The sequence below is a fragment of the Vespa crabro genome, chromosome 1, assembly GCF_910589235.1.
Source record: "Vespa crabro chromosome 1, iyVesCrab1.2, whole genome shotgun sequence".
In the NCBI taxonomy this organism is placed as follows: Eukaryota; Metazoa; Arthropoda; class Insecta; order Hymenoptera; family Vespidae; genus Vespa; species Vespa crabro.
In genome coordinates, this window is record NC_060955.1 from 14,687,276 (window position 1) to 14,705,565 (window position 18,290).

General features: G+C 33.0%; 1 protein-coding gene and 1 long non-coding RNA gene across 2 annotated transcripts; one reads left to right on the forward strand and one right to left on the reverse strand.

The window, feature by feature from the left end:
* Positions 1–255: 255 nt before the first annotated feature.
* Positions 256–18,025, forward strand: LOC124428732 (proline dehydrogenase 1, mitochondrial). The gene is made up of 11 exons (XM_046973158.1): positions 256–1,151; positions 9,310–9,518; positions 9,750–9,931; positions 11,693–11,757; positions 11,898–12,082; positions 13,248–13,422; positions 13,512–13,622; positions 13,711–13,842; positions 14,016–14,215; positions 14,307–14,395; positions 14,480–18,025. Exons 1-11 carry the CDS (start codon positions 828–830, stop codon positions 14,683–14,685), a joined length of 1,878 nt encoding a protein of 625 aa, XP_046829114.1. The 5' UTR covers positions 256–827; the 3' UTR covers positions 14,686–18,025.
* LOC124428763 lies at positions 3,611–9,296 on the reverse strand. Its single transcript, XR_006943277.1, has 2 exons — positions 6,631–9,296; positions 3,611–6,336 (listed from the first exon to the last, which is right to left on the reverse strand). It is a non-coding gene; the product is annotated as an uncharacterized LOC124428763 (long non-coding RNA).
* Positions 18,026–18,290: the final 265 nt, after the last annotated feature.

An 18,290-nucleotide genomic window follows, 5' to 3' on the forward strand; every position in this document is an offset into this window, starting at 1 on the left:
ATCGACATACAATCATTAACGTTAGCAAAAATTAGAACAACCAGTAGCGATTCGCGTGGTAGAACACACCTTCTCGAAATGAACCAATCACAAAGCTTGCTCGATTTTACATTCTTTACACTCTACCGACTCAAACGTGTGTGTATGTAGGTGTACATACTTTTAATAATCGAAACTCGTTTCTATCACTCATCGAAGAACAAAAATTAGACATATAAGAGAAAAGAACTAACTCCATAAAATCGATCTATTTCGAAGAACGTAAGGAAAGAGAGATGGAGGGAGAGAGAGAGGGAAAGAAATAATCAATCCGAAGAAAAAGAATGAAGAAGCCGAATCTGATCATCGTTTGAGCTTCTGAATTAGCAAATCAAAAAAAGATTCCCCAAGTCGTTTATTATTGGGTTCTTGGACTGAAATATAGTAAGGTGGATATAAGGTGGATATAAAGGGTTTCTCTTTTATAACAGGAATCGGTAGGAACTGGCTGGCTACACGTTTAAGCAAGTCCCAGTAGTAACATCGACAGCGGTGGGTCAGTACATAAATCAGTGGTGCGCGAGATAGAGACAGAGAGTGAGAGAAAGAGAGAAAGTGGGGGGAGCCAAAGAAATAGAGTGAGAGAGAGGGAAGCTCGACGCCCCAGGCGAGGCACAGTCGCGCGTAAGACCTCACTCGACGAGAGGGTTTCGATCGCTGTAATCGTTTCTCTCGTCGTTTCTTTACCTATTAGGACTGTTCGGTACACTTTACAAAGGAAAGATACACACATACATACATATATATATATATATATATATATTATATATAAAAAGAGAAAGAGAGTAATGGCGTTTTTGAGAACGGTGCCGCGATGTTGCGCCGGTAAAAAGATTTTTAAATGCGTGCCACTCCCCGTGGTTGGATTACGGGATCAAAACGTCTCCGCTGCATTGGTGCGATTGATCGAACGTGGATATGTCAGTACCGGTAGAGTGACCGGCAGCGTGCAGCAACCGGCGTCAGATCAACCGAGACAGATAGATCCGCTCGATTTGAAGTTTAACGACCCAGTTGCTGCTTTCAAGAGCAAAACCACCATGGAGCTCGTAAGAGCGTATATCGTGTATCAAATATGTTCGATTGAATATCTTGTCGAAAACAACATGAAGGTGAGTATTCATCGAGGTATCCATTTCAATTTCTTTCTTATTCGTATTTTGTCGATGAAATTAGATCAGCACCTATGAAATTTTTTTTCTCTTTTGCTCTTCTTTTTTTCTCTTTCTTCTCATTCTCCTTCTTCTCTCTTCCCTACCACCACCAACTACGTATACGAAATGGCGCAGTTTTACGATCGCCTTTTATGTAATTATCGATATTTGCGTTTTGAATCCTGCCCAACGGTTTGCTTTATTGAGTTACCGATCCGAATTTGAGAGAGCGAGAAAGAGAAAGAGAGGAAGAGAGAGAAAAGGAAATGGAGAGATGAGAGAGAGAGAAAGAGAGAGGGAAAGAGAAGTTTGCTTTTTCCTCGTTCGACGGACGAGCCATTCACGTTTCTTCCTTTGTCGTGAAATCTCAGCATGGCGAATGGAGTACGAACGAACAATTATTTGTCTTCTCGTTAATAATTCTGCGTACCTTATGCAATGATCAATAATTTTCTTTTGATATATACTCTCTTTTAATTATACTTACATTATATCGTTTCCCTCTTAGATTTATCGAGAATAATCGATTTTATAGTCTGCTATCTACTACGTAAGTCACACTAACTGTCATGGCTGTTCGACAATTGGACACTACTGAGATGTTCAATGTTTTTTCCAACGATTATGTTTCTAAGTTTTCTTTTTAACATCTTTTTATATTTTTATATAGTTTTTCTCGAAATACAATCTCTAAATATTATACTAGAAAACAAATTTTTCTTAACATTGTCGAGTATCAAAACTCAACGTCTTGTCACATTCAATCGTCTCGTAGTCGATTATATTTGTGTATATATTTTTATTACCTGAAGTTATATATATGTTATTGAATTATATCAGAGAACTTAGAATTTCGTCCTTTTGTTATTTCTATTCGTTATTTTAGGGGTAATAATTATTTCAGTTTCAATAGATTGAAAAGAATAATGTACGTTAATGATAATTTTTTTAAAAGAAAAATATGAATATAATGACGTGATGGTCAAACAATTATGATTTTGTGTGCCTGTGTGTGTATATATATGCATAATCTTATTAATTAGTACGTTCCAAAATTTATTTGCACAAATCAAAATTATTTTGGTTATCTTAAAATTGCAGTTTTTGATCTTGCAATAAGAAGAGGAAAAAAAACGAAATGTTTTTGAACAAGATCGAAGTTAAATTTATGTTGAAGCTGCAACAACATTCAAAACATTTCAAATGATTATTTTTTTCTCCCTTTACAAACCTTTAAAAACAGATCATACACATAGGTTATGATGAATTGTAGAGCCAGTAACCTCCTTCTTAGTAGCAGCTAGATTAGCTTCGAATTTCGTATGTTATTATGCGTTAGTACGACGTGGCACGAGCTGTTATTGATTTTGGTGATGTCGCTTATCGATCGCGCACGCCTTCGTGCCAGCGAATAGTTCGTCCCGAAGGAATTTTCTTTCTCCATCGAATGTATGTATGTATGTATGTATGTATGTATGTATGTATGTATGTATGTATGTATGTATGTATGTATGTATGTATGTATGTATGTATTTATGTATTATCTTCTACAAGCTATCGTAATTAAAAATGACGGAGGCATGGTGTCGATCGTGACATCTTCGGGTTGGTCGTCTACACGTAAAAGTATTATTTTATTTTTATTATTTTATTGTATCGTTTTTATTCTTTTGAATCATCTATTTTTTCGTCGTATAAAAAATTTTGCATTATAGAATTCGTGTCTTATCGAATGATCTGCCAGCTACACACACACGCGTGCGCACACGTATAATATATTATTTCAAAATTCTTTAACTAATATGCTAACAATAACTTTTGTGTTATTTTAAGAGAGGTCTACGAATAGAATGAGGAGAATGAACTTCAGTTTGTATTTGCTGCGTATTCTTTCTCATATTTCCGTAAACTTTGAAAAAACTCGTTACGTAACAATCGTTACGTTCCAATTGTGTAACGATCGTAAGTACCTGCTATTTGCACGTGTATTTGTTCGTGTAGACGGGCTCGTCGTTTCTTTGGAATCTGTTGACGACAACGTAGAAGTTATTTTATTCTGAACCCCTACACCTTGTAAAAAAGACCACTTAAAAGTTTCGTGTAATGTGAAGAAATCGGTTTTTATTTCATATTTTACGATCACAGTTCTTAAATATTTATTGGTACATTATTTATCCATATATATTGATATTAATAATCTATTATAAATTTCTATTAAACATATCTTTTCAAACGATCGCCCATTTTTGCATAATTAGTTCGCACAATTTCTATGAGGAATTATATTGATTGGCATTCGCTTGCTGATATGTAGCAGCGTAAGATCTTAGAGCGACCGCATTTGAATTTCGATAGCTTCTGAAGATGCTTACTTCAAACTTAAGTATCTTATTTTTTTGTCCTTAATATCGATCACCTTTTTTATTTTCCTTTTAATTATTTTACTTTCCTATAAACAATATCGTACGTGGTTATGTACGTTAAATCGATACAAATTCAATTTCCTTAATTAGAGATTACGAAACCATGGACAATCTAGGGTATATGTATATTTTCCCGTCGAAAAAGAAAAATCGTTATTTCGTTCTCTCAGACATATGTGAATAAATCAGTATAGATTAAATCATTCTCACATAATATCTAAGCTTGAAACATCGATATTATTATGCGACCTTGAAAAAATTCGAGAGAAATCATCTTTTACTGACTGATTATGGAAGAGGGGGAGAAAAAAAAATATTTTTACGTTTATATTTGCACGTTTTTCAACTTTGCAGTATGTATTAAATCTGATTATCGTAAGCGACTCGCTGATCACATACCCGCCGATCCTATAGGCAATACGATATTTGGATATAAGATTGTAACGTCTGGTTTAAATCATTCAAATTAAATCATCCAGCAACAATCTTTTTGTAAAAAGCAATTTGGTTGTAGAAAATTGAGATATTTTACAAATCTATTTTTACTATCGATAATCAAAAAGGTTAATTAGAACGTTTATGTAATCAATAGTTATATCGATTAGAAATTGTCACCGTAATTTTTAATTCGATCGATTAGCAGGTTATCTAAATCGCATGCCTTGCATTGTGTTCAAGAATATCGATCTTTCAAGGTTATCTTTTTAAGCTCCTTCGTCCTTCGTGTATTTACGAACTTGAGAAGCTTGCGTTTTTGTCGATAGGTGGCAGCACCCTTGAAAAAAGAAGAAATTCCGTTCTAACAATGGATCACCGTTCACCACCATAGAATACAAAAATTGTCGCCAGGAACCATTTATCGTACTATAGTCATATAGACAAGAGTTTTATAATTAAATTTAAGGCTGATCTTATTCAATTTTAATTTTTGAAACAGTTCTCCAAAAGATGTACTATTAGTCAAATTTCTAGGAAAGCTTAGCTGTTTAGTGGTATTTCATATTAACGTAGCTGATAGAAATCCTAGGAAAATTCAAAAGCGATAGAGAAAGCAAAGAAATTAATCGTGATTATTTTATCATGGCCACATACATTCATTCTAGAATTATAGTGGTGTTATAGTAAATCATGAGCCAAATTGGCAAGAAGTTCGATATGATTGCTGTACCGACTCTCCGAATATTATTCTATCTTCGTTAGATGCGTGAGGGAAGAGAAGAAAGCAATGATGCGAAGGGAACGTAAACTATTTTGGCTTTCGGATATAAATAAATTAAGGTGAACAAACGAAAATGTGCGCTGTATAGGACGAAGAGGAGAAGCAAAATCGCGCTTTTAGAGCAATATTTGTGATTCTTAAAGGAAGACGCTAATCTATGCGATACATGAAGATGAAAAAAGAAAAAGTGAGAATGAGAAACCGAAGAGAAAATAGGCCATTGCCTCAAAGTGCGCGTGAGTACGGCCTGCCAGACTACGCTCAGACGATTGCCAGACGATATGACAAAGTTGAGTACGTAGAAGAAAGAACGAATAAGAAAAAAGGAGGGAGAGTAGAAGGGAGGAAGAGAGAGAAGAGAACAATCCTTCCATGCACGACGTCGTGGTTGAATTATATTACCTGTCACAGCCATCTACGGTTACCTTCGGCCATCTTACTCCACGTGCTCGCTCTTTCAAATGTAGCGCCTGGAATATGGCGAGTACCATTCGATCGATCGATTTACAAAACGCCACTATTAAAACGATTTATATTTACATTCTTTTTTTTTGTTCATTATCATAGTTGATATATTTCTATTTACGGTTTATTTCGTTGCTTCGTGTTTTCATTGACAAGGATAGAAATTTAATTTAAGGATAGAATTTAAGTTAAGGGTAGAAATTTAACTACTTAACTAAATTATATATTCACATGGATAGCGGTCCGTGGAATTTGAACTGTTCCCGTGTTAGGATCATTTAATATTTTGAAATACAATACAGCAACTTATATTGCCGGGATTGTTTTTTCGGTTCATTTTCGAGATATCATCAGTCCTTGTTCGTTTTTGTTTGTTTTTGTGATAAATTACATCTAAAAAAACATGGTCGAGTCCACCGCAAAGAAAAGTACGAATGAGTTCTATGTCCTATTACGATGTCCTACTTCGATTGGTCTGTGGAGACACGTGATAACTATGCTCAAGGTCGTCCGGTTAGTTGTCTGGCGCCTCTAGCGTGAGAGAATCTTTCCGTGGACTACAAGAATGATGCTTTTATTTTTCCCTTCTTTCTTCCGCCAAAGAAAAAGAAATCATTCTACGAAATTTTTTGCCAATTCTTCGAAAAGAGAGATTTTAATGATGTAACCCCAAACGAAACTAAAATTCTTTTTTTTTTACTTTTTTCTTGTTCTTTCAAGGAAGCGAGCTTGTAAAAAGTACATAAACGTTGTGTATATACCATGTATATGCATTTATCAATAAACAAATGCATAAAACTACAGTAAATATCTATAAGTCTTTTAAAAACATTGCTATCAGCTCGGTGTAAATACGAGACTACCTGTCGGATGTTTGAGTGTATATGTACCTACCTACTTGCGTTATCGTTAACAAGTGAGTCTTGATATTTGCAATTAATGTCGTTGTAATTCTTTCCTTGTACAAGAGTGGGAAGCCGGAAAGGGCTCGATCAAGAACCAAATCGACGTCATTGGTGATACGTTTAATGTATATCTTGAACAAGATTTATTTATCGTAAGAAATGGTTTAAAATTGTGTCCAACATCAAAGTATCATGTATGGGCACGAAATTTAGGTGTGTTGATAAATCGTAATGGAGAAAGCGTAATGAGTCTTGAAAAAAAATTACACTTTATCGTAAAAAGGATGGTATTTCGAACTAAAGGATGCGTTCAAAAGGCATCTATTAGATGACTTATTAAAGCACATATACTTTACTTCGTATTTGCAATACTTGCAACATACATGCGTAGTATACATACATATGTTCGTCGTGGGTATACATACTTATAACTCTGTCTGGCAAGGTGACTGAATATTGATTCTAACGAAGAGAGTTCGTTCGTGGATACGACAGTGTATTACTGGTGAAGAGTCGTTGGCCCCCCCCGATCGTCGGTTCAATTCTCACTGAACGTATTCTATGTCGTAGCCTACTATCTTGATACGTCTACATACATACTTATATAAGGTGCACTACTTACATTGTGGCTTTAAAGCTCGCCGCAACTTAACCGTATTATTTTTATCGATTTTTAAACATTAATGAGCTTGCGAGAAATATTTATTAAATAGGATTTACCTTTAAATTTCATTCAAAAGTTTAATATTAAACTTAAGTATCAATAATTAGTTAGTCTTTAAATGGTTCTTTAAACATTGCTCGGATCAATAATAAATGAAAAATTGTATACTATATGATACATACAAACAAACAAATATGACATGAATTACAATATCAACGAACTGTAATTATAAATATACAATCGTAATGCGTGGAAAATAATTGGTTAGATATTCTTAATCGTTTTAATATATGTCGATTAAGCTTTTATTTGTAATCTACAATCCGCGATGATCGTAAAAATCATTGTACTGTCATTCTCTGTATTTTTATTTTGTATTAAGTTTTTTGATACATTTGGGAAAACGTTAAAATTCACCATGAAATATAAGAAAGTGAGTGACAGTGTGTGTGTGTGTGTGTGTGTGTGTGTGTGAGAGAGAGAGAGAGAGAGCGAGAGAAAACAAATGCGAAATAGTGCGACGCTATCATCGGCTCAAATGCGACAAATGAATAGGAACAATTAAGTCCGACGAATCCCTCTGTAATGAACGTACCATTCACATTGATTATCTACGCAAGTATTATAATTTGTATTCGTGAATTAATATTGATTTTAAAAGTTGTCATATTTTAAATATAAATTTATGAAAAAAATACGTGTGAGACGTGTTTGCCCTTCAATCGTGGTCTGTCTGATGAACGTGATCTCTCTAAGGATTTTTGTTTGCTAATTTACAGCAATAAAATTACTTAGATCTATTATTCTTTTACATGTTTTCCTTCTATTGTATACATATGTTAAAAAACATGCAAATACAGGTAAAACTTATACAAACGATAGATAATATAGATATTGATCCTATTATACTGAATATATAGGTACATTGAGATAGCGTGTGCTTCTGCGCTCAAAAGAGCGAAAGAGCTCGTAATTTTCTCTATGAGGAACACTTGTAAGACTACTATGATAGATTCGTATGTGAAACCCATCGAAATCTAATCGATTAGGAAATGATCGTAATTACGTACGTATCCCTTCTTTTGTTTGTTCTATTTCTATGTCTTTTCTAATTATGGTTCTTTCCATGAGGAAGATTATTCTTCCTTTTCTATATGTACATCGTAAGTAATGAAAAATTTACATATAAGGAAAAAGGGAATAAATTTATTATTATTGTCGGAAACATTTGCAAATATTGTTCAAAAAATTAATCTTTTATAAAATTCCTTTTAAAAAAGAACAGAATCTGAGAATAGTTCACGTTTCGTCTGCCTAAAACACTAATAATAATGATATATGTTTTAATAAGTACATGTTAAATATAATAAGTAGTCAAACGATAAATAGGAAATAAAAGCGACAAATTGATACAATTTTTATAAGTTATACATAATGTATTACAAAGAACACTTGTGTGTTTTTACAAATGATTAAACACCGGTTTTATCGATGTTTGATATTACGATATGTATAACGATGTGTATAAATATCGGACTACGTACGTATATGTACGTATATGATGTCATACATATGTGGTTACATACTTATTTTCTGATCTCGTTTACAAGTACTTTTTTTATCGAAAGAACGAACGAAAGTATATATGTATGTATCTATGTACTCACCGGATTAATTTCACAAGCTTTCCCGATTATTTTAAAGAAACATTAGGAATGTTGAGTAATTGCAGTCAATTTATCTCGAAAGATTTTTACTTAATTACAGTAACTCAGATTCTACTCAAAGGAAGTTTGTTAGATAAGCATGTTATTGCGATGTTCACCGGATGTGACATCTCTTTTTATTTTATTACTTTGCTTTGTCAATCGACCTTTTTGACGTCTTTGTAGCTTTTCTGTGGTTTTCCAGACGAAGATTCAAAAAGTCGTTTTATCGTGCGATAAAATTTCTTTATGTTACACTCATTCTGTAATTCATGTTGTCTCTTAAATATTTTGTGCACGAAACTTGATGGTTTATCAAATCATACAAACGGATTTTAAACAATTTAATTTTTAAAAGAGTTTAACAAAAATGGATGATTATAAATATTTATTAAATATTATGACCAATCAAGATAATTTGATTTTACACTAATCTTTCTCTCCTACTAACATAATCGTAATGTCAAATCATGAATCAAGTTCCATGAAACGTAAGTGCATCGTCAGAGTTTAATCGTCTCGAGTTTAATACATTTAATACCCGCCTTAGATTAGGATTATTTACTTTGCGTTATTCCTCGAATGTTCATATGATACTCCAAAAGAATACATGTATTTACCTACACGTTTGCTTATCTGTTTTCATTCTGAGATATATTATTGATAAAAGATATTTTTTTTTGGTTTTTTCATTTCATTCGATCTTTTTTCACGATTTTCTTCGATCTTTTCAGTTTATGAAACTGGCGGAGAAATTGCTCGGAGAAAAGCTCTTTACGAAAATGATGAAGGCAACGTTTTATGGACACTTTGTAGCCGGTGAGGATGAAGTACAAATCACTCCAGTTCTCGACAGGTTGCGGCAATTTGGGGTCAAGCCGATTCTGGATTATTCCGTAGAGGAAGATATATCACAGGAAGAAGCCGAGCGCCGAGAAATACAGTGAGTCAAGTGTACAAAATTTATGAAAGAAATGTTGAAACCTTTTTTATAACCATAATAGACAATTGTCGAAATAAAAAATATTAATGAAGTTATACTTGTATAAATTGATACGATATGAAGATTATAACTTTTCAAAGCTGTATGATAAAATTATCAGAAAAGGTAAATACGATTTGTTAGTTATTCAGAATAATATTCGCTAAGTGGCGATCTCTATTTTTTTTTTAGGGCCTCTGTGTCGGAAGCAGGTGACGAGAAGACAGAGGGACCGTTGAAAAAGTATCACGTCGAAAAATCGTTTGCCGATCGTCGTTATAAAGTATCTTCAGCTAGGACGTACTTTTACTTGAACGAAGCTTCCTGCGAACGGAATATGGATATTTTCATTAGATGTCTCGAAGCTGTTGCCGGTAAGTCACAGAAGACATAAGAAAATTCGTACGGATATTCCTGTAGTATCCTCTCAGCAAAATCGATTGTTGTCATTCAGTTGTAATCCCTGCTACGACAGTAATTACACGTGTCATTCATTTAAACTTGGTTTCTGCTTATAGGCAGAAGAAGGAAGTAGCTTGTGTACATGCACGCGTATATCTGTTTTTGCAAATTTGTCTGGACGTTTATCTGATTACGTATGAGTCTTTTCGTTTTTTGCTCAACGTATGCGTGAGAACATACGTGTCACTTATGAATATATGCGCTACGTTATTTACGCATCATGTGATGTGCCTTTGAAGTTCATTACTTGAAACGTCGGTTATTTGAAACAGAAAGACCATGAGGAAACTAAGGTAGATGAAGGTTGTAATGTAAAGAAGTGAAGAGGAGAGGAGAGGAGAGGAGAGGAGAGGAGAGGAGAGGAGAGGAGAGGAGAGGAGAGGAGAGGAGAGGAGTGGAGAGGAGAGGAGAGGAGAGGAGAGGAGAGGAGAGGAGAGAAAGAGAGAAAGAGAGAGAGAGAGAGAGAGAGAGAGAGAGAGAGAGAGAGAGAGAGAGAGAGAGAGAGAGAGAGCACAATAGATCTCATTTAGTGAAATCAATCCCTTTGTGTGTATTCGTAATATTCATAATTTATAATTTTAAATATTCAAGGACTTAAATAATCAAATAAATAATCTTATAGTTCTTAATTCTCCAAATATATGTATTTATGTAAGAAAATTTTCTTAATTATTGATAACTGTTGACATACTTATTCGAACAAATCAAAGAATTACATCTTACAAAAAGATATATCACAAAGATATATCATAAACTATAATTATCTCAACAAATGGAGTACTTATAAAGAAACAAACAAAGACATTTTGTATGATACATATATATATTAAAAATAACAAACCATGTACTATACTTAATTTGGAGGAAAAATTATAAATATTAGTCGAAAAAATAATTAATTTCAGGTGAGAAGAATATGACATAGAAACTTGAAATTTTGTGAGTCCATTAGGCACTCTATAAATATCATACCGCAAGTAGATCTTGCCGGACTCTACTTACTTTCCAGTGGAAGATGTGACATAACATTTGCTCGAATAGTCTTTGACATAAATATTCGGCCGATGACTAACGAACAATAATCATCCTCAGTGGTTGCTTATTTTTTCTTTCGTTTTCCCTCTTTCTCTTCATTCTCTTTTTTTAATCGTTATCTAATTCTCGCTTTTGTTGCTTCCTTTTCAAAGAGATAGATCAAAGAATGTCTCGATTTGAGAAAAGTGAATCAGAATCAGTTACGATCTTCTTTTTTATACATCATTTTCGTAGTTATCCAGGAATATTATGAATGCCATTAATGATTACGAAGGCATTAGATTGGAACGAGACAGAGATATCTCACGAGTTTCCTAATACGTACTTTAACTTGAGCCCTAGTAAGAGGATAAGAAACAATAGCTGTCAAAGTTTATTTTAATCTAATCTCTTTACTTAATTTTTTCCGCTTTTGATATACACATTTGTATTATGTCGTTATGTGCACACTATATATACGTGAATTATGTTTCCAATTATGTTAACAATTATAGTATGATGGTATGCATTGGTTAACATAATGTGTACGTATTTGAAAAAATTGTGAAAAGCATCGCATTTGAGTGATCTTATTATGTCTTGCATAAGAAAAGAAATAATTCAAAGCAAAAAGTAATTTAAGGCTGATATCTTTGCAGGTACTTCTATGGGCGCCGGAATCACGGCTGTTAAATTGACAGCGCTCGGTCGTCCACAGCTTTTGGTTCGTAGCTCTTTTTATCATCAGTCATTGATCATGCATATTTCCTTTTCAAGATCATATGCATATGTTCTTTGTTATTTTAAACATTCATGTTTTAAATACACGACAAATCTTTTTATTTTTTTGCCTTTTTATTAAAGCTTCAACTATCTGAGGTAATCATGCGAGCGCGACAGTATATGTCGGACGTCGTGGGTGGTGAGGGTGCTGTTTTGGCTCACCACGCAAAACCCGATGATTTTAAGAAAAAGTTCGAAGAGGCTCATGTGATGGATGCGGCACCGGTACAAAAGTTCCTTGAAAAGATTCAATCGGATAAAGAAGGGTATAGTCTTCCTCAAATCTTTTCATTATCGTTTTTTTATTAACCCTTTTACAATCAATCCCAAATATTTGGTATATGCGAAAAATGTTCCGACCGTTTTCGTATGTTTTCATAAATAAATTTATAAAGATTCTTTTCACTGCATTTAAATGTAGAAAAATATTTAATTACAAAGAATATGAAAGTCATTTGACACTCAGAGGAGAGAGTTTGAACATCAACAAACGGAGCCGACATATAGACTGGTGGCAGTTTTAGCATGAGTACCAGGAACTATCATATCGGCCGGTGGCAGTTTTCGTATATGAACTAAGGATCGACATATATCAGCCGATTGGCAGTTCAAGGGTTAAATTATTATATTTGTTTCAAAAGACACGAAAGAGTTTTAAATCTTAAAATTAACGAAATTTTGAAACTTTTTCAACGACAATAGATAAAAAATTCTACGTGAAACAATCGTATATATACCAAAGCAAGATTTTCAGAAAGAGAAACATTTTCTTGAAAATAAGTCAGTTTTTATTTGTTTTACTTTAGATGTGCAAAGAAATTTTTATCTAATAATAAATTAAAATGATAATTACTGAGCGAATATATCTACTGTTAGGCCACAGCGGGACAGTATTCGCTGGGCAGATATATCCACTCACAATGTTCTAAAGATTAAAGATACGAGAACTAGAAAATACACTCAGATATCTGCATACTGTTTCATTATACGAAAAGAAAGAAGAATAAAGAAAATATATAAAGAAGAAAAAGAAGAAGAAAAGGAGAAAAATGTTGCTATCAAGCAACAATTTGAAAAACTCTGATATATCGATAATTAAATCGTTTCTTATACATCTTAAGATAGGAGTGGGCAATTGATGGCTCGCGGGTCGCGTGTAACTACTCCTATTTGCCTGTTTTAGTAAAGTGAGATTCGACACCCATTATTTAACATCGCCGTGTTTCGTGAACTACATGACTTTTGTTTCTGTCTATTTATGGATTATTGATGAAGTGGTGATTAGTGAACTTAAATAATGGAGGAACGGATTGATTGATGATAAAGATCGTGTGGCTCGCGATGAAGTTGTTCACCCCTATTTTAAGATAAAGATCCCTTTGTTAAATGTAAATATAACATAACAAAGATATAATGTGGATTCCTTGGTAGTGTGATTCACTTATTTCCTTGGAGCGGAATTCTGGACGAGAACTACGAGTTGAGCGAAACATTTCAAGTTCCCGACATAAAGACTGGAAAGATGGTGAGACTTATGTCACAACTGACGTCGAAGGAAGAGGAGATGTTTAGGAATATGATCAGACGACTAAACAATCTTGTTACGGTATGTATGGCACGTTAAGAAGCACAAACTAAGAAGAAAAAAGAAGGTAAAAAAATTCATTTAATAAAAAATTCAAATATTTTCAACAGGTCGCAGACAAGTTAAATGTACGTATTATGATAGACGCGGAGCAAACGTATTTCCAGCCGGCAATCTCAAGACTAACGTTGGAAATGATGCGCAAGTACAATACAGATAAGGTAAAGCTCTATTTAAAAAGCATAATATGTTATCAATCCGAAAATTTTCAGTGAATCATTTCTCAATCCCAAATGGTCTACTTCATAGGCCGTGGTGTTCAATACGTACCAGACATATCTGCAGGAAGCTTATAACGAGGTAAAAACGGATCTAGAACAGGCAGAACGTCAAAACTTTTATTTTGGCGCGAAAATCGTACGAGGTGCTTATATTGAGCAGGTATGATGAGTGTATAGACGTATTTTGTTCTAAAACTTATACTTATCTTATTGCAGAAGATGTCCGAAATATAATTGCAATGAAATTTCAAAATATAGTTAGATTTTACTCGTATAGTTATTTCTAATTTATATTGTATATCATTATTCGAGTAATCATGATAATTACGATAGGAAAGAGCAAGAGCCGCTGCTATGGGTTATCCGGACCCAACGAATCCTTCGTACGAAGCTACTACTGAATCTTATCACAAAACACTGATGGAGTGTTTGAGGCGGATGAAGCAGTATAAAGATAAGGGCGAAGACCCTAAGAAAATAGGTATTATGGTTGCCTCACATAACGAAGACACCGTACGTTTTGCTATAGAGAAGTACGTTATGACATTTCTGTTATTTGTATTTAACATGATTACTTATCTACTTTTTAATGTCATCAATAACGAATCTTTTTCTTGTTTTTAGAATGAAGGAAATCGGAATCTCCCCAGAAGATAAAGTTATTTGCTTTGGTCAATTATTAGGAATGTGTGATTATATAACGTTTCCGTTAGGTAGGATAATATATAATTATATTCAACTTAGAAGTAAATATTGTTAAGGAAAAAACTATGTATTAAATGATTGTCTCGTTTCAGGTCAATCTGGTTATTCGGCATTTAAATATATTCCTTATGGACCAGTGAAGGAGGTATTACCGTATCTTTCTCGACGTGCACAAGAAAATAGAGGTATAATGAAGAAGATTAAGAAGGAGAAACAATTGCTGTTGAGTGAAATAACGAGACGCTTGGTGAAAGGACAAATATTCTACAAACCTAAAGGCAATTATACTCCGGTCTGAGTATTTCGTCCTAATTAGTACAGAGATATACTCTATCAAATTCAAGTAGTGATTGTAAATTATTGAATCTCCAAGACCTTTAATGGCACTTCGAATCGAGATAATTGAAATAACCTGGTAAAACTTGTGGTATTTAAGAGCGATGCGCGAGTGTGTGTGCGTGTGTGTATGTAGCCAGAAAAGCAGGTAGTGTTTTCCTTACGTAAAATTGCTTATGTGTGCCCTCAATAAACGCAAATTGCTCGATATTGCACTATTTGGCATAAAGTTATGTGCGTTATTATAGTTTTACCCGCATTGCAAAAAGCTATCAGCTTTGGTTATTGCTATGGTTATTGCTAACGCGATCGAACACCCATCGAATGTCCATCTTCAAGTATCGCAGCTCCATTATCTGCTGTTATGTTCAAGATATCGAAATTATATTTTTCTTTTTTGAAATATCAGTTGTTAATTTATACTAAATGAAATATTATAACACTGTCTTGAACAATGATGAAATCGTAGAAAGAAAGCGATTGAAGTGCCCTCTAGCAAAGAGACCCTGCACCGAAATTATATCATGTTTTAATTTTTTTTATATTTTTGAGAATCCTAGTATTTTATCTAATAATATATATATATATATATATATATATATATATATACATATATATATATATATAAATATATATATATATATATATATATATATATATATATAATACTTATATTTAATTTATAGTTTTATGCATATATATAATATACGCACAGAATGTATTGCTCGTTTAAAGTTCGTGTTATACTATCTGTGTCATGTATTATTTTGTGTGTGTGTGTGTGTGTGTGTGTGCGCGCGCGCACGTGCGCGCGTAGGTGTGTATATATATATATATATATAAAATATAAATGAATATAAATACTATATATATATACATATATGTATTTATTTTTGTCGGTATTCCGTTAAAGTATTACGTAAAGTTAGCTTATATGTATTAAATTTTTTTTTTTAGAAATTATAACGGCGTTTTATCTGAATTTAATAAATTAATGCAATTAAGTGTACATAGTACGGATGATGGTAGCTGTGTTAATCCTGCGGGTCAGACGCGAATAGTCATGTTCCATGCTTGCGCGTAATTACCAAAAGATAACTTCATTTTCATGCAATATTATCAAAGTGACAATGTGAATAAGGAATTTATTACTACATATTCAGAGATTCCGTTCTACGAATTGAAAGATCCGAATGAAAGATATTGCGGTTGACATATTATGGTAGTATTCCGCGTAAAAATTATAATGTACATAAGGGTGGGATAGGAAAGAGAGGAGGGTGGAGTTTAACGACACGAAAATTAGAAGAGTAGAAAAAGTGGCTCTAAGTTTGGATGGTCGTACGTACGTTAATATTTACATTTCGTCAGTCAGTAAAATGCGATGCGTACGAGACGAGATTTTGCACAAAAGAAAAAATATTACACGACAAAGGCACGTAAGATATTTTCCTTTTTACCGATGAGAGTCACTTTTTCTTTTACGTACATTAATTACACGCGTTGAGATATAATATTATAAAGTATATCGTTTGACCGAAACAAGCGAGATCGAAAGTTTCGAGAAAGATAGACTGCCTTCTTGTAATTTCACATTTATAGAGCATAAATCATCTACCGTTTTTTGCCTCGTTTGATTTTGGTCTAAAGTCTACGTTATCATCGGTACGTAAAAAAAGAAGAAATGCAAGAGTACGGTTTAATAACATGTAACGTGCATATATGTGTAGAAATGCCTCTATGTCTCGAGAGAGAAATAAAAGTAAACAATTAAAGATTTTAAAATGCAAGAAGTGAGATCATACGACATATCTGCTCTTGTTTTCAAGAATCGTCTTTTGCGATGAGAAAAAGTTTTCTTCACGATTTGCGTTTAACTTTTCAGTATTGTGAATCTTATGTTGCATTAAAGTATATTAATACTGAAAATCCTACGCAGGTTGTTATTAGTAATTCAACACTATTGTACGATTGTCGACATTGCAAGATATCGAACTACGACTCTGATTTTTTACAGTATTTTCTTCTTTGTAATAAGAACACGTGATAAAATAGAGAGTTACTTATGATAGACTTTCTTTAAACTTTCTTTCTAATATTCTTATCCTTCTTTCTTTTTTCTTTTTTAATATAATTATCATAAATTCGATTTTCTTCTTATTGTTCGTATTATTTGCTTCTTTTGGAACGACGCAAGTATACTTCCTTATGATCTCTGTTGTGTACATTGACTTTGATATTGAGATATATATGTTAGTAGACCACATCTATAACGATGATGTCGATGATGACGATAACAGTCTGATAAAGTATATTATCTGAAAGATATATTTGTTTCCCTAAAACGTATATATGCGTGATTTTTTCTTATAGAGGTCAATAAAAGGAATCTATTACGAAGATTATGTTAATCACACAGAATTTTTGAAAGAAAAAAGAAACTTGATCGATGAAATAAATAAATAAATAAAGAGGCATAGTTATACTGATTATAGCGAAGTGTCTCCATGGCGTTTAGCGGTATGATGAATGTGAGTGAACTAGATATATATATATATACATATATATAATTCTATTTGTTATATTTATTATTCGCCTAGTACGTCAATACGTAAAAAAAAACTCTTAACTCACGTCTCATATGTGTGATGGTGACAATAATTTAGATAAAGATAATGTTATTGACGTGTAGCGTATGAGTCTTATATATTGTATTATTTGTCACTATGGTTGATTGGCATGGATGATGGAAAACAATAGAAATGAATTAGTGAGAAGCCTTGAGAACGAGCAAACAAAAGATTTCTACATTTTGTGTAATTACGATTGCGACAATTTGCAATTCTACTATCGAAACAAGTGCGACACTTTCTTTCGCTCGCTTACTGCCAACGATCGGGTTATTATTATAATCGCAATTTTACATAGTAAAAACGATTTACATTATACATACCTATAGTTAACTTCGTATACATGTTTGGAAATTAATTAACACGGAAGTTGAGTTAGAAGTGTCGCTTATAGAATATATATATATATATATATATATATATATATATATATATATATATATATATATATATATATATGAAAGAAAAGATCTAGAAATAAACGCATTTATTGTTTGCTTTTTCTCAACCAAAAAAAGGAGAATTTGGTTTAGAGAAATATTTAGTATTTATCCTTTCTCGAAGTTGGTAAATGCGCGACAAAAACCAATGAAAGTTAAATTAAAACGTCGTTCGATATAAAATAAGAATAATATTTATTATTTCATGAAATACAATAATTATACATGCCTTTCCAATGCGTTTCATAATCCCCCGCTTTGGAGATCCGATGTTTTGTGTTCCTTCAACAAATTTTAAATTTAATTAAAAATGTCGACAAAGAAGCACGCAAAAAGATGCTACTAGTCATATAGGGTACAATGTTTATTTTTCGTCCTATTTGTTTATTTTTTTTTTTATTTTATATTTACGGTCCATTCTTTACAACTTTGTATTTGAATTTCCTGCAGTTCTTTTAAAAACACTATGCTTTTTCATGTTGCGTGAAAGAGTCTAT

Excerpts from the sequence above, each read along its gene's own strand:
- LOC124428732 (XM_046973158.1), top strand. The coding sequence starts at position 828 with ATGGCGTTTTTGAGAACGGTGCCGCGATGTTGCGCCGGTAAAAAGATT. Across the intron at positions 11,758-11,897 it reads TCGGTCGTCCACAGCTTTTG|CTTCAACTATCTGAGGTAAT; the intron begins GTTCGTAGCTCT and ends TTTTTATTAAAG. Across the intron at positions 14,216-14,306 it reads GTACGTTTTGCTATAGAGAA|AATGAAGGAAATCGGAATCT; the intron begins GTACGTTATGAC and ends TCTTGTTTTTAG.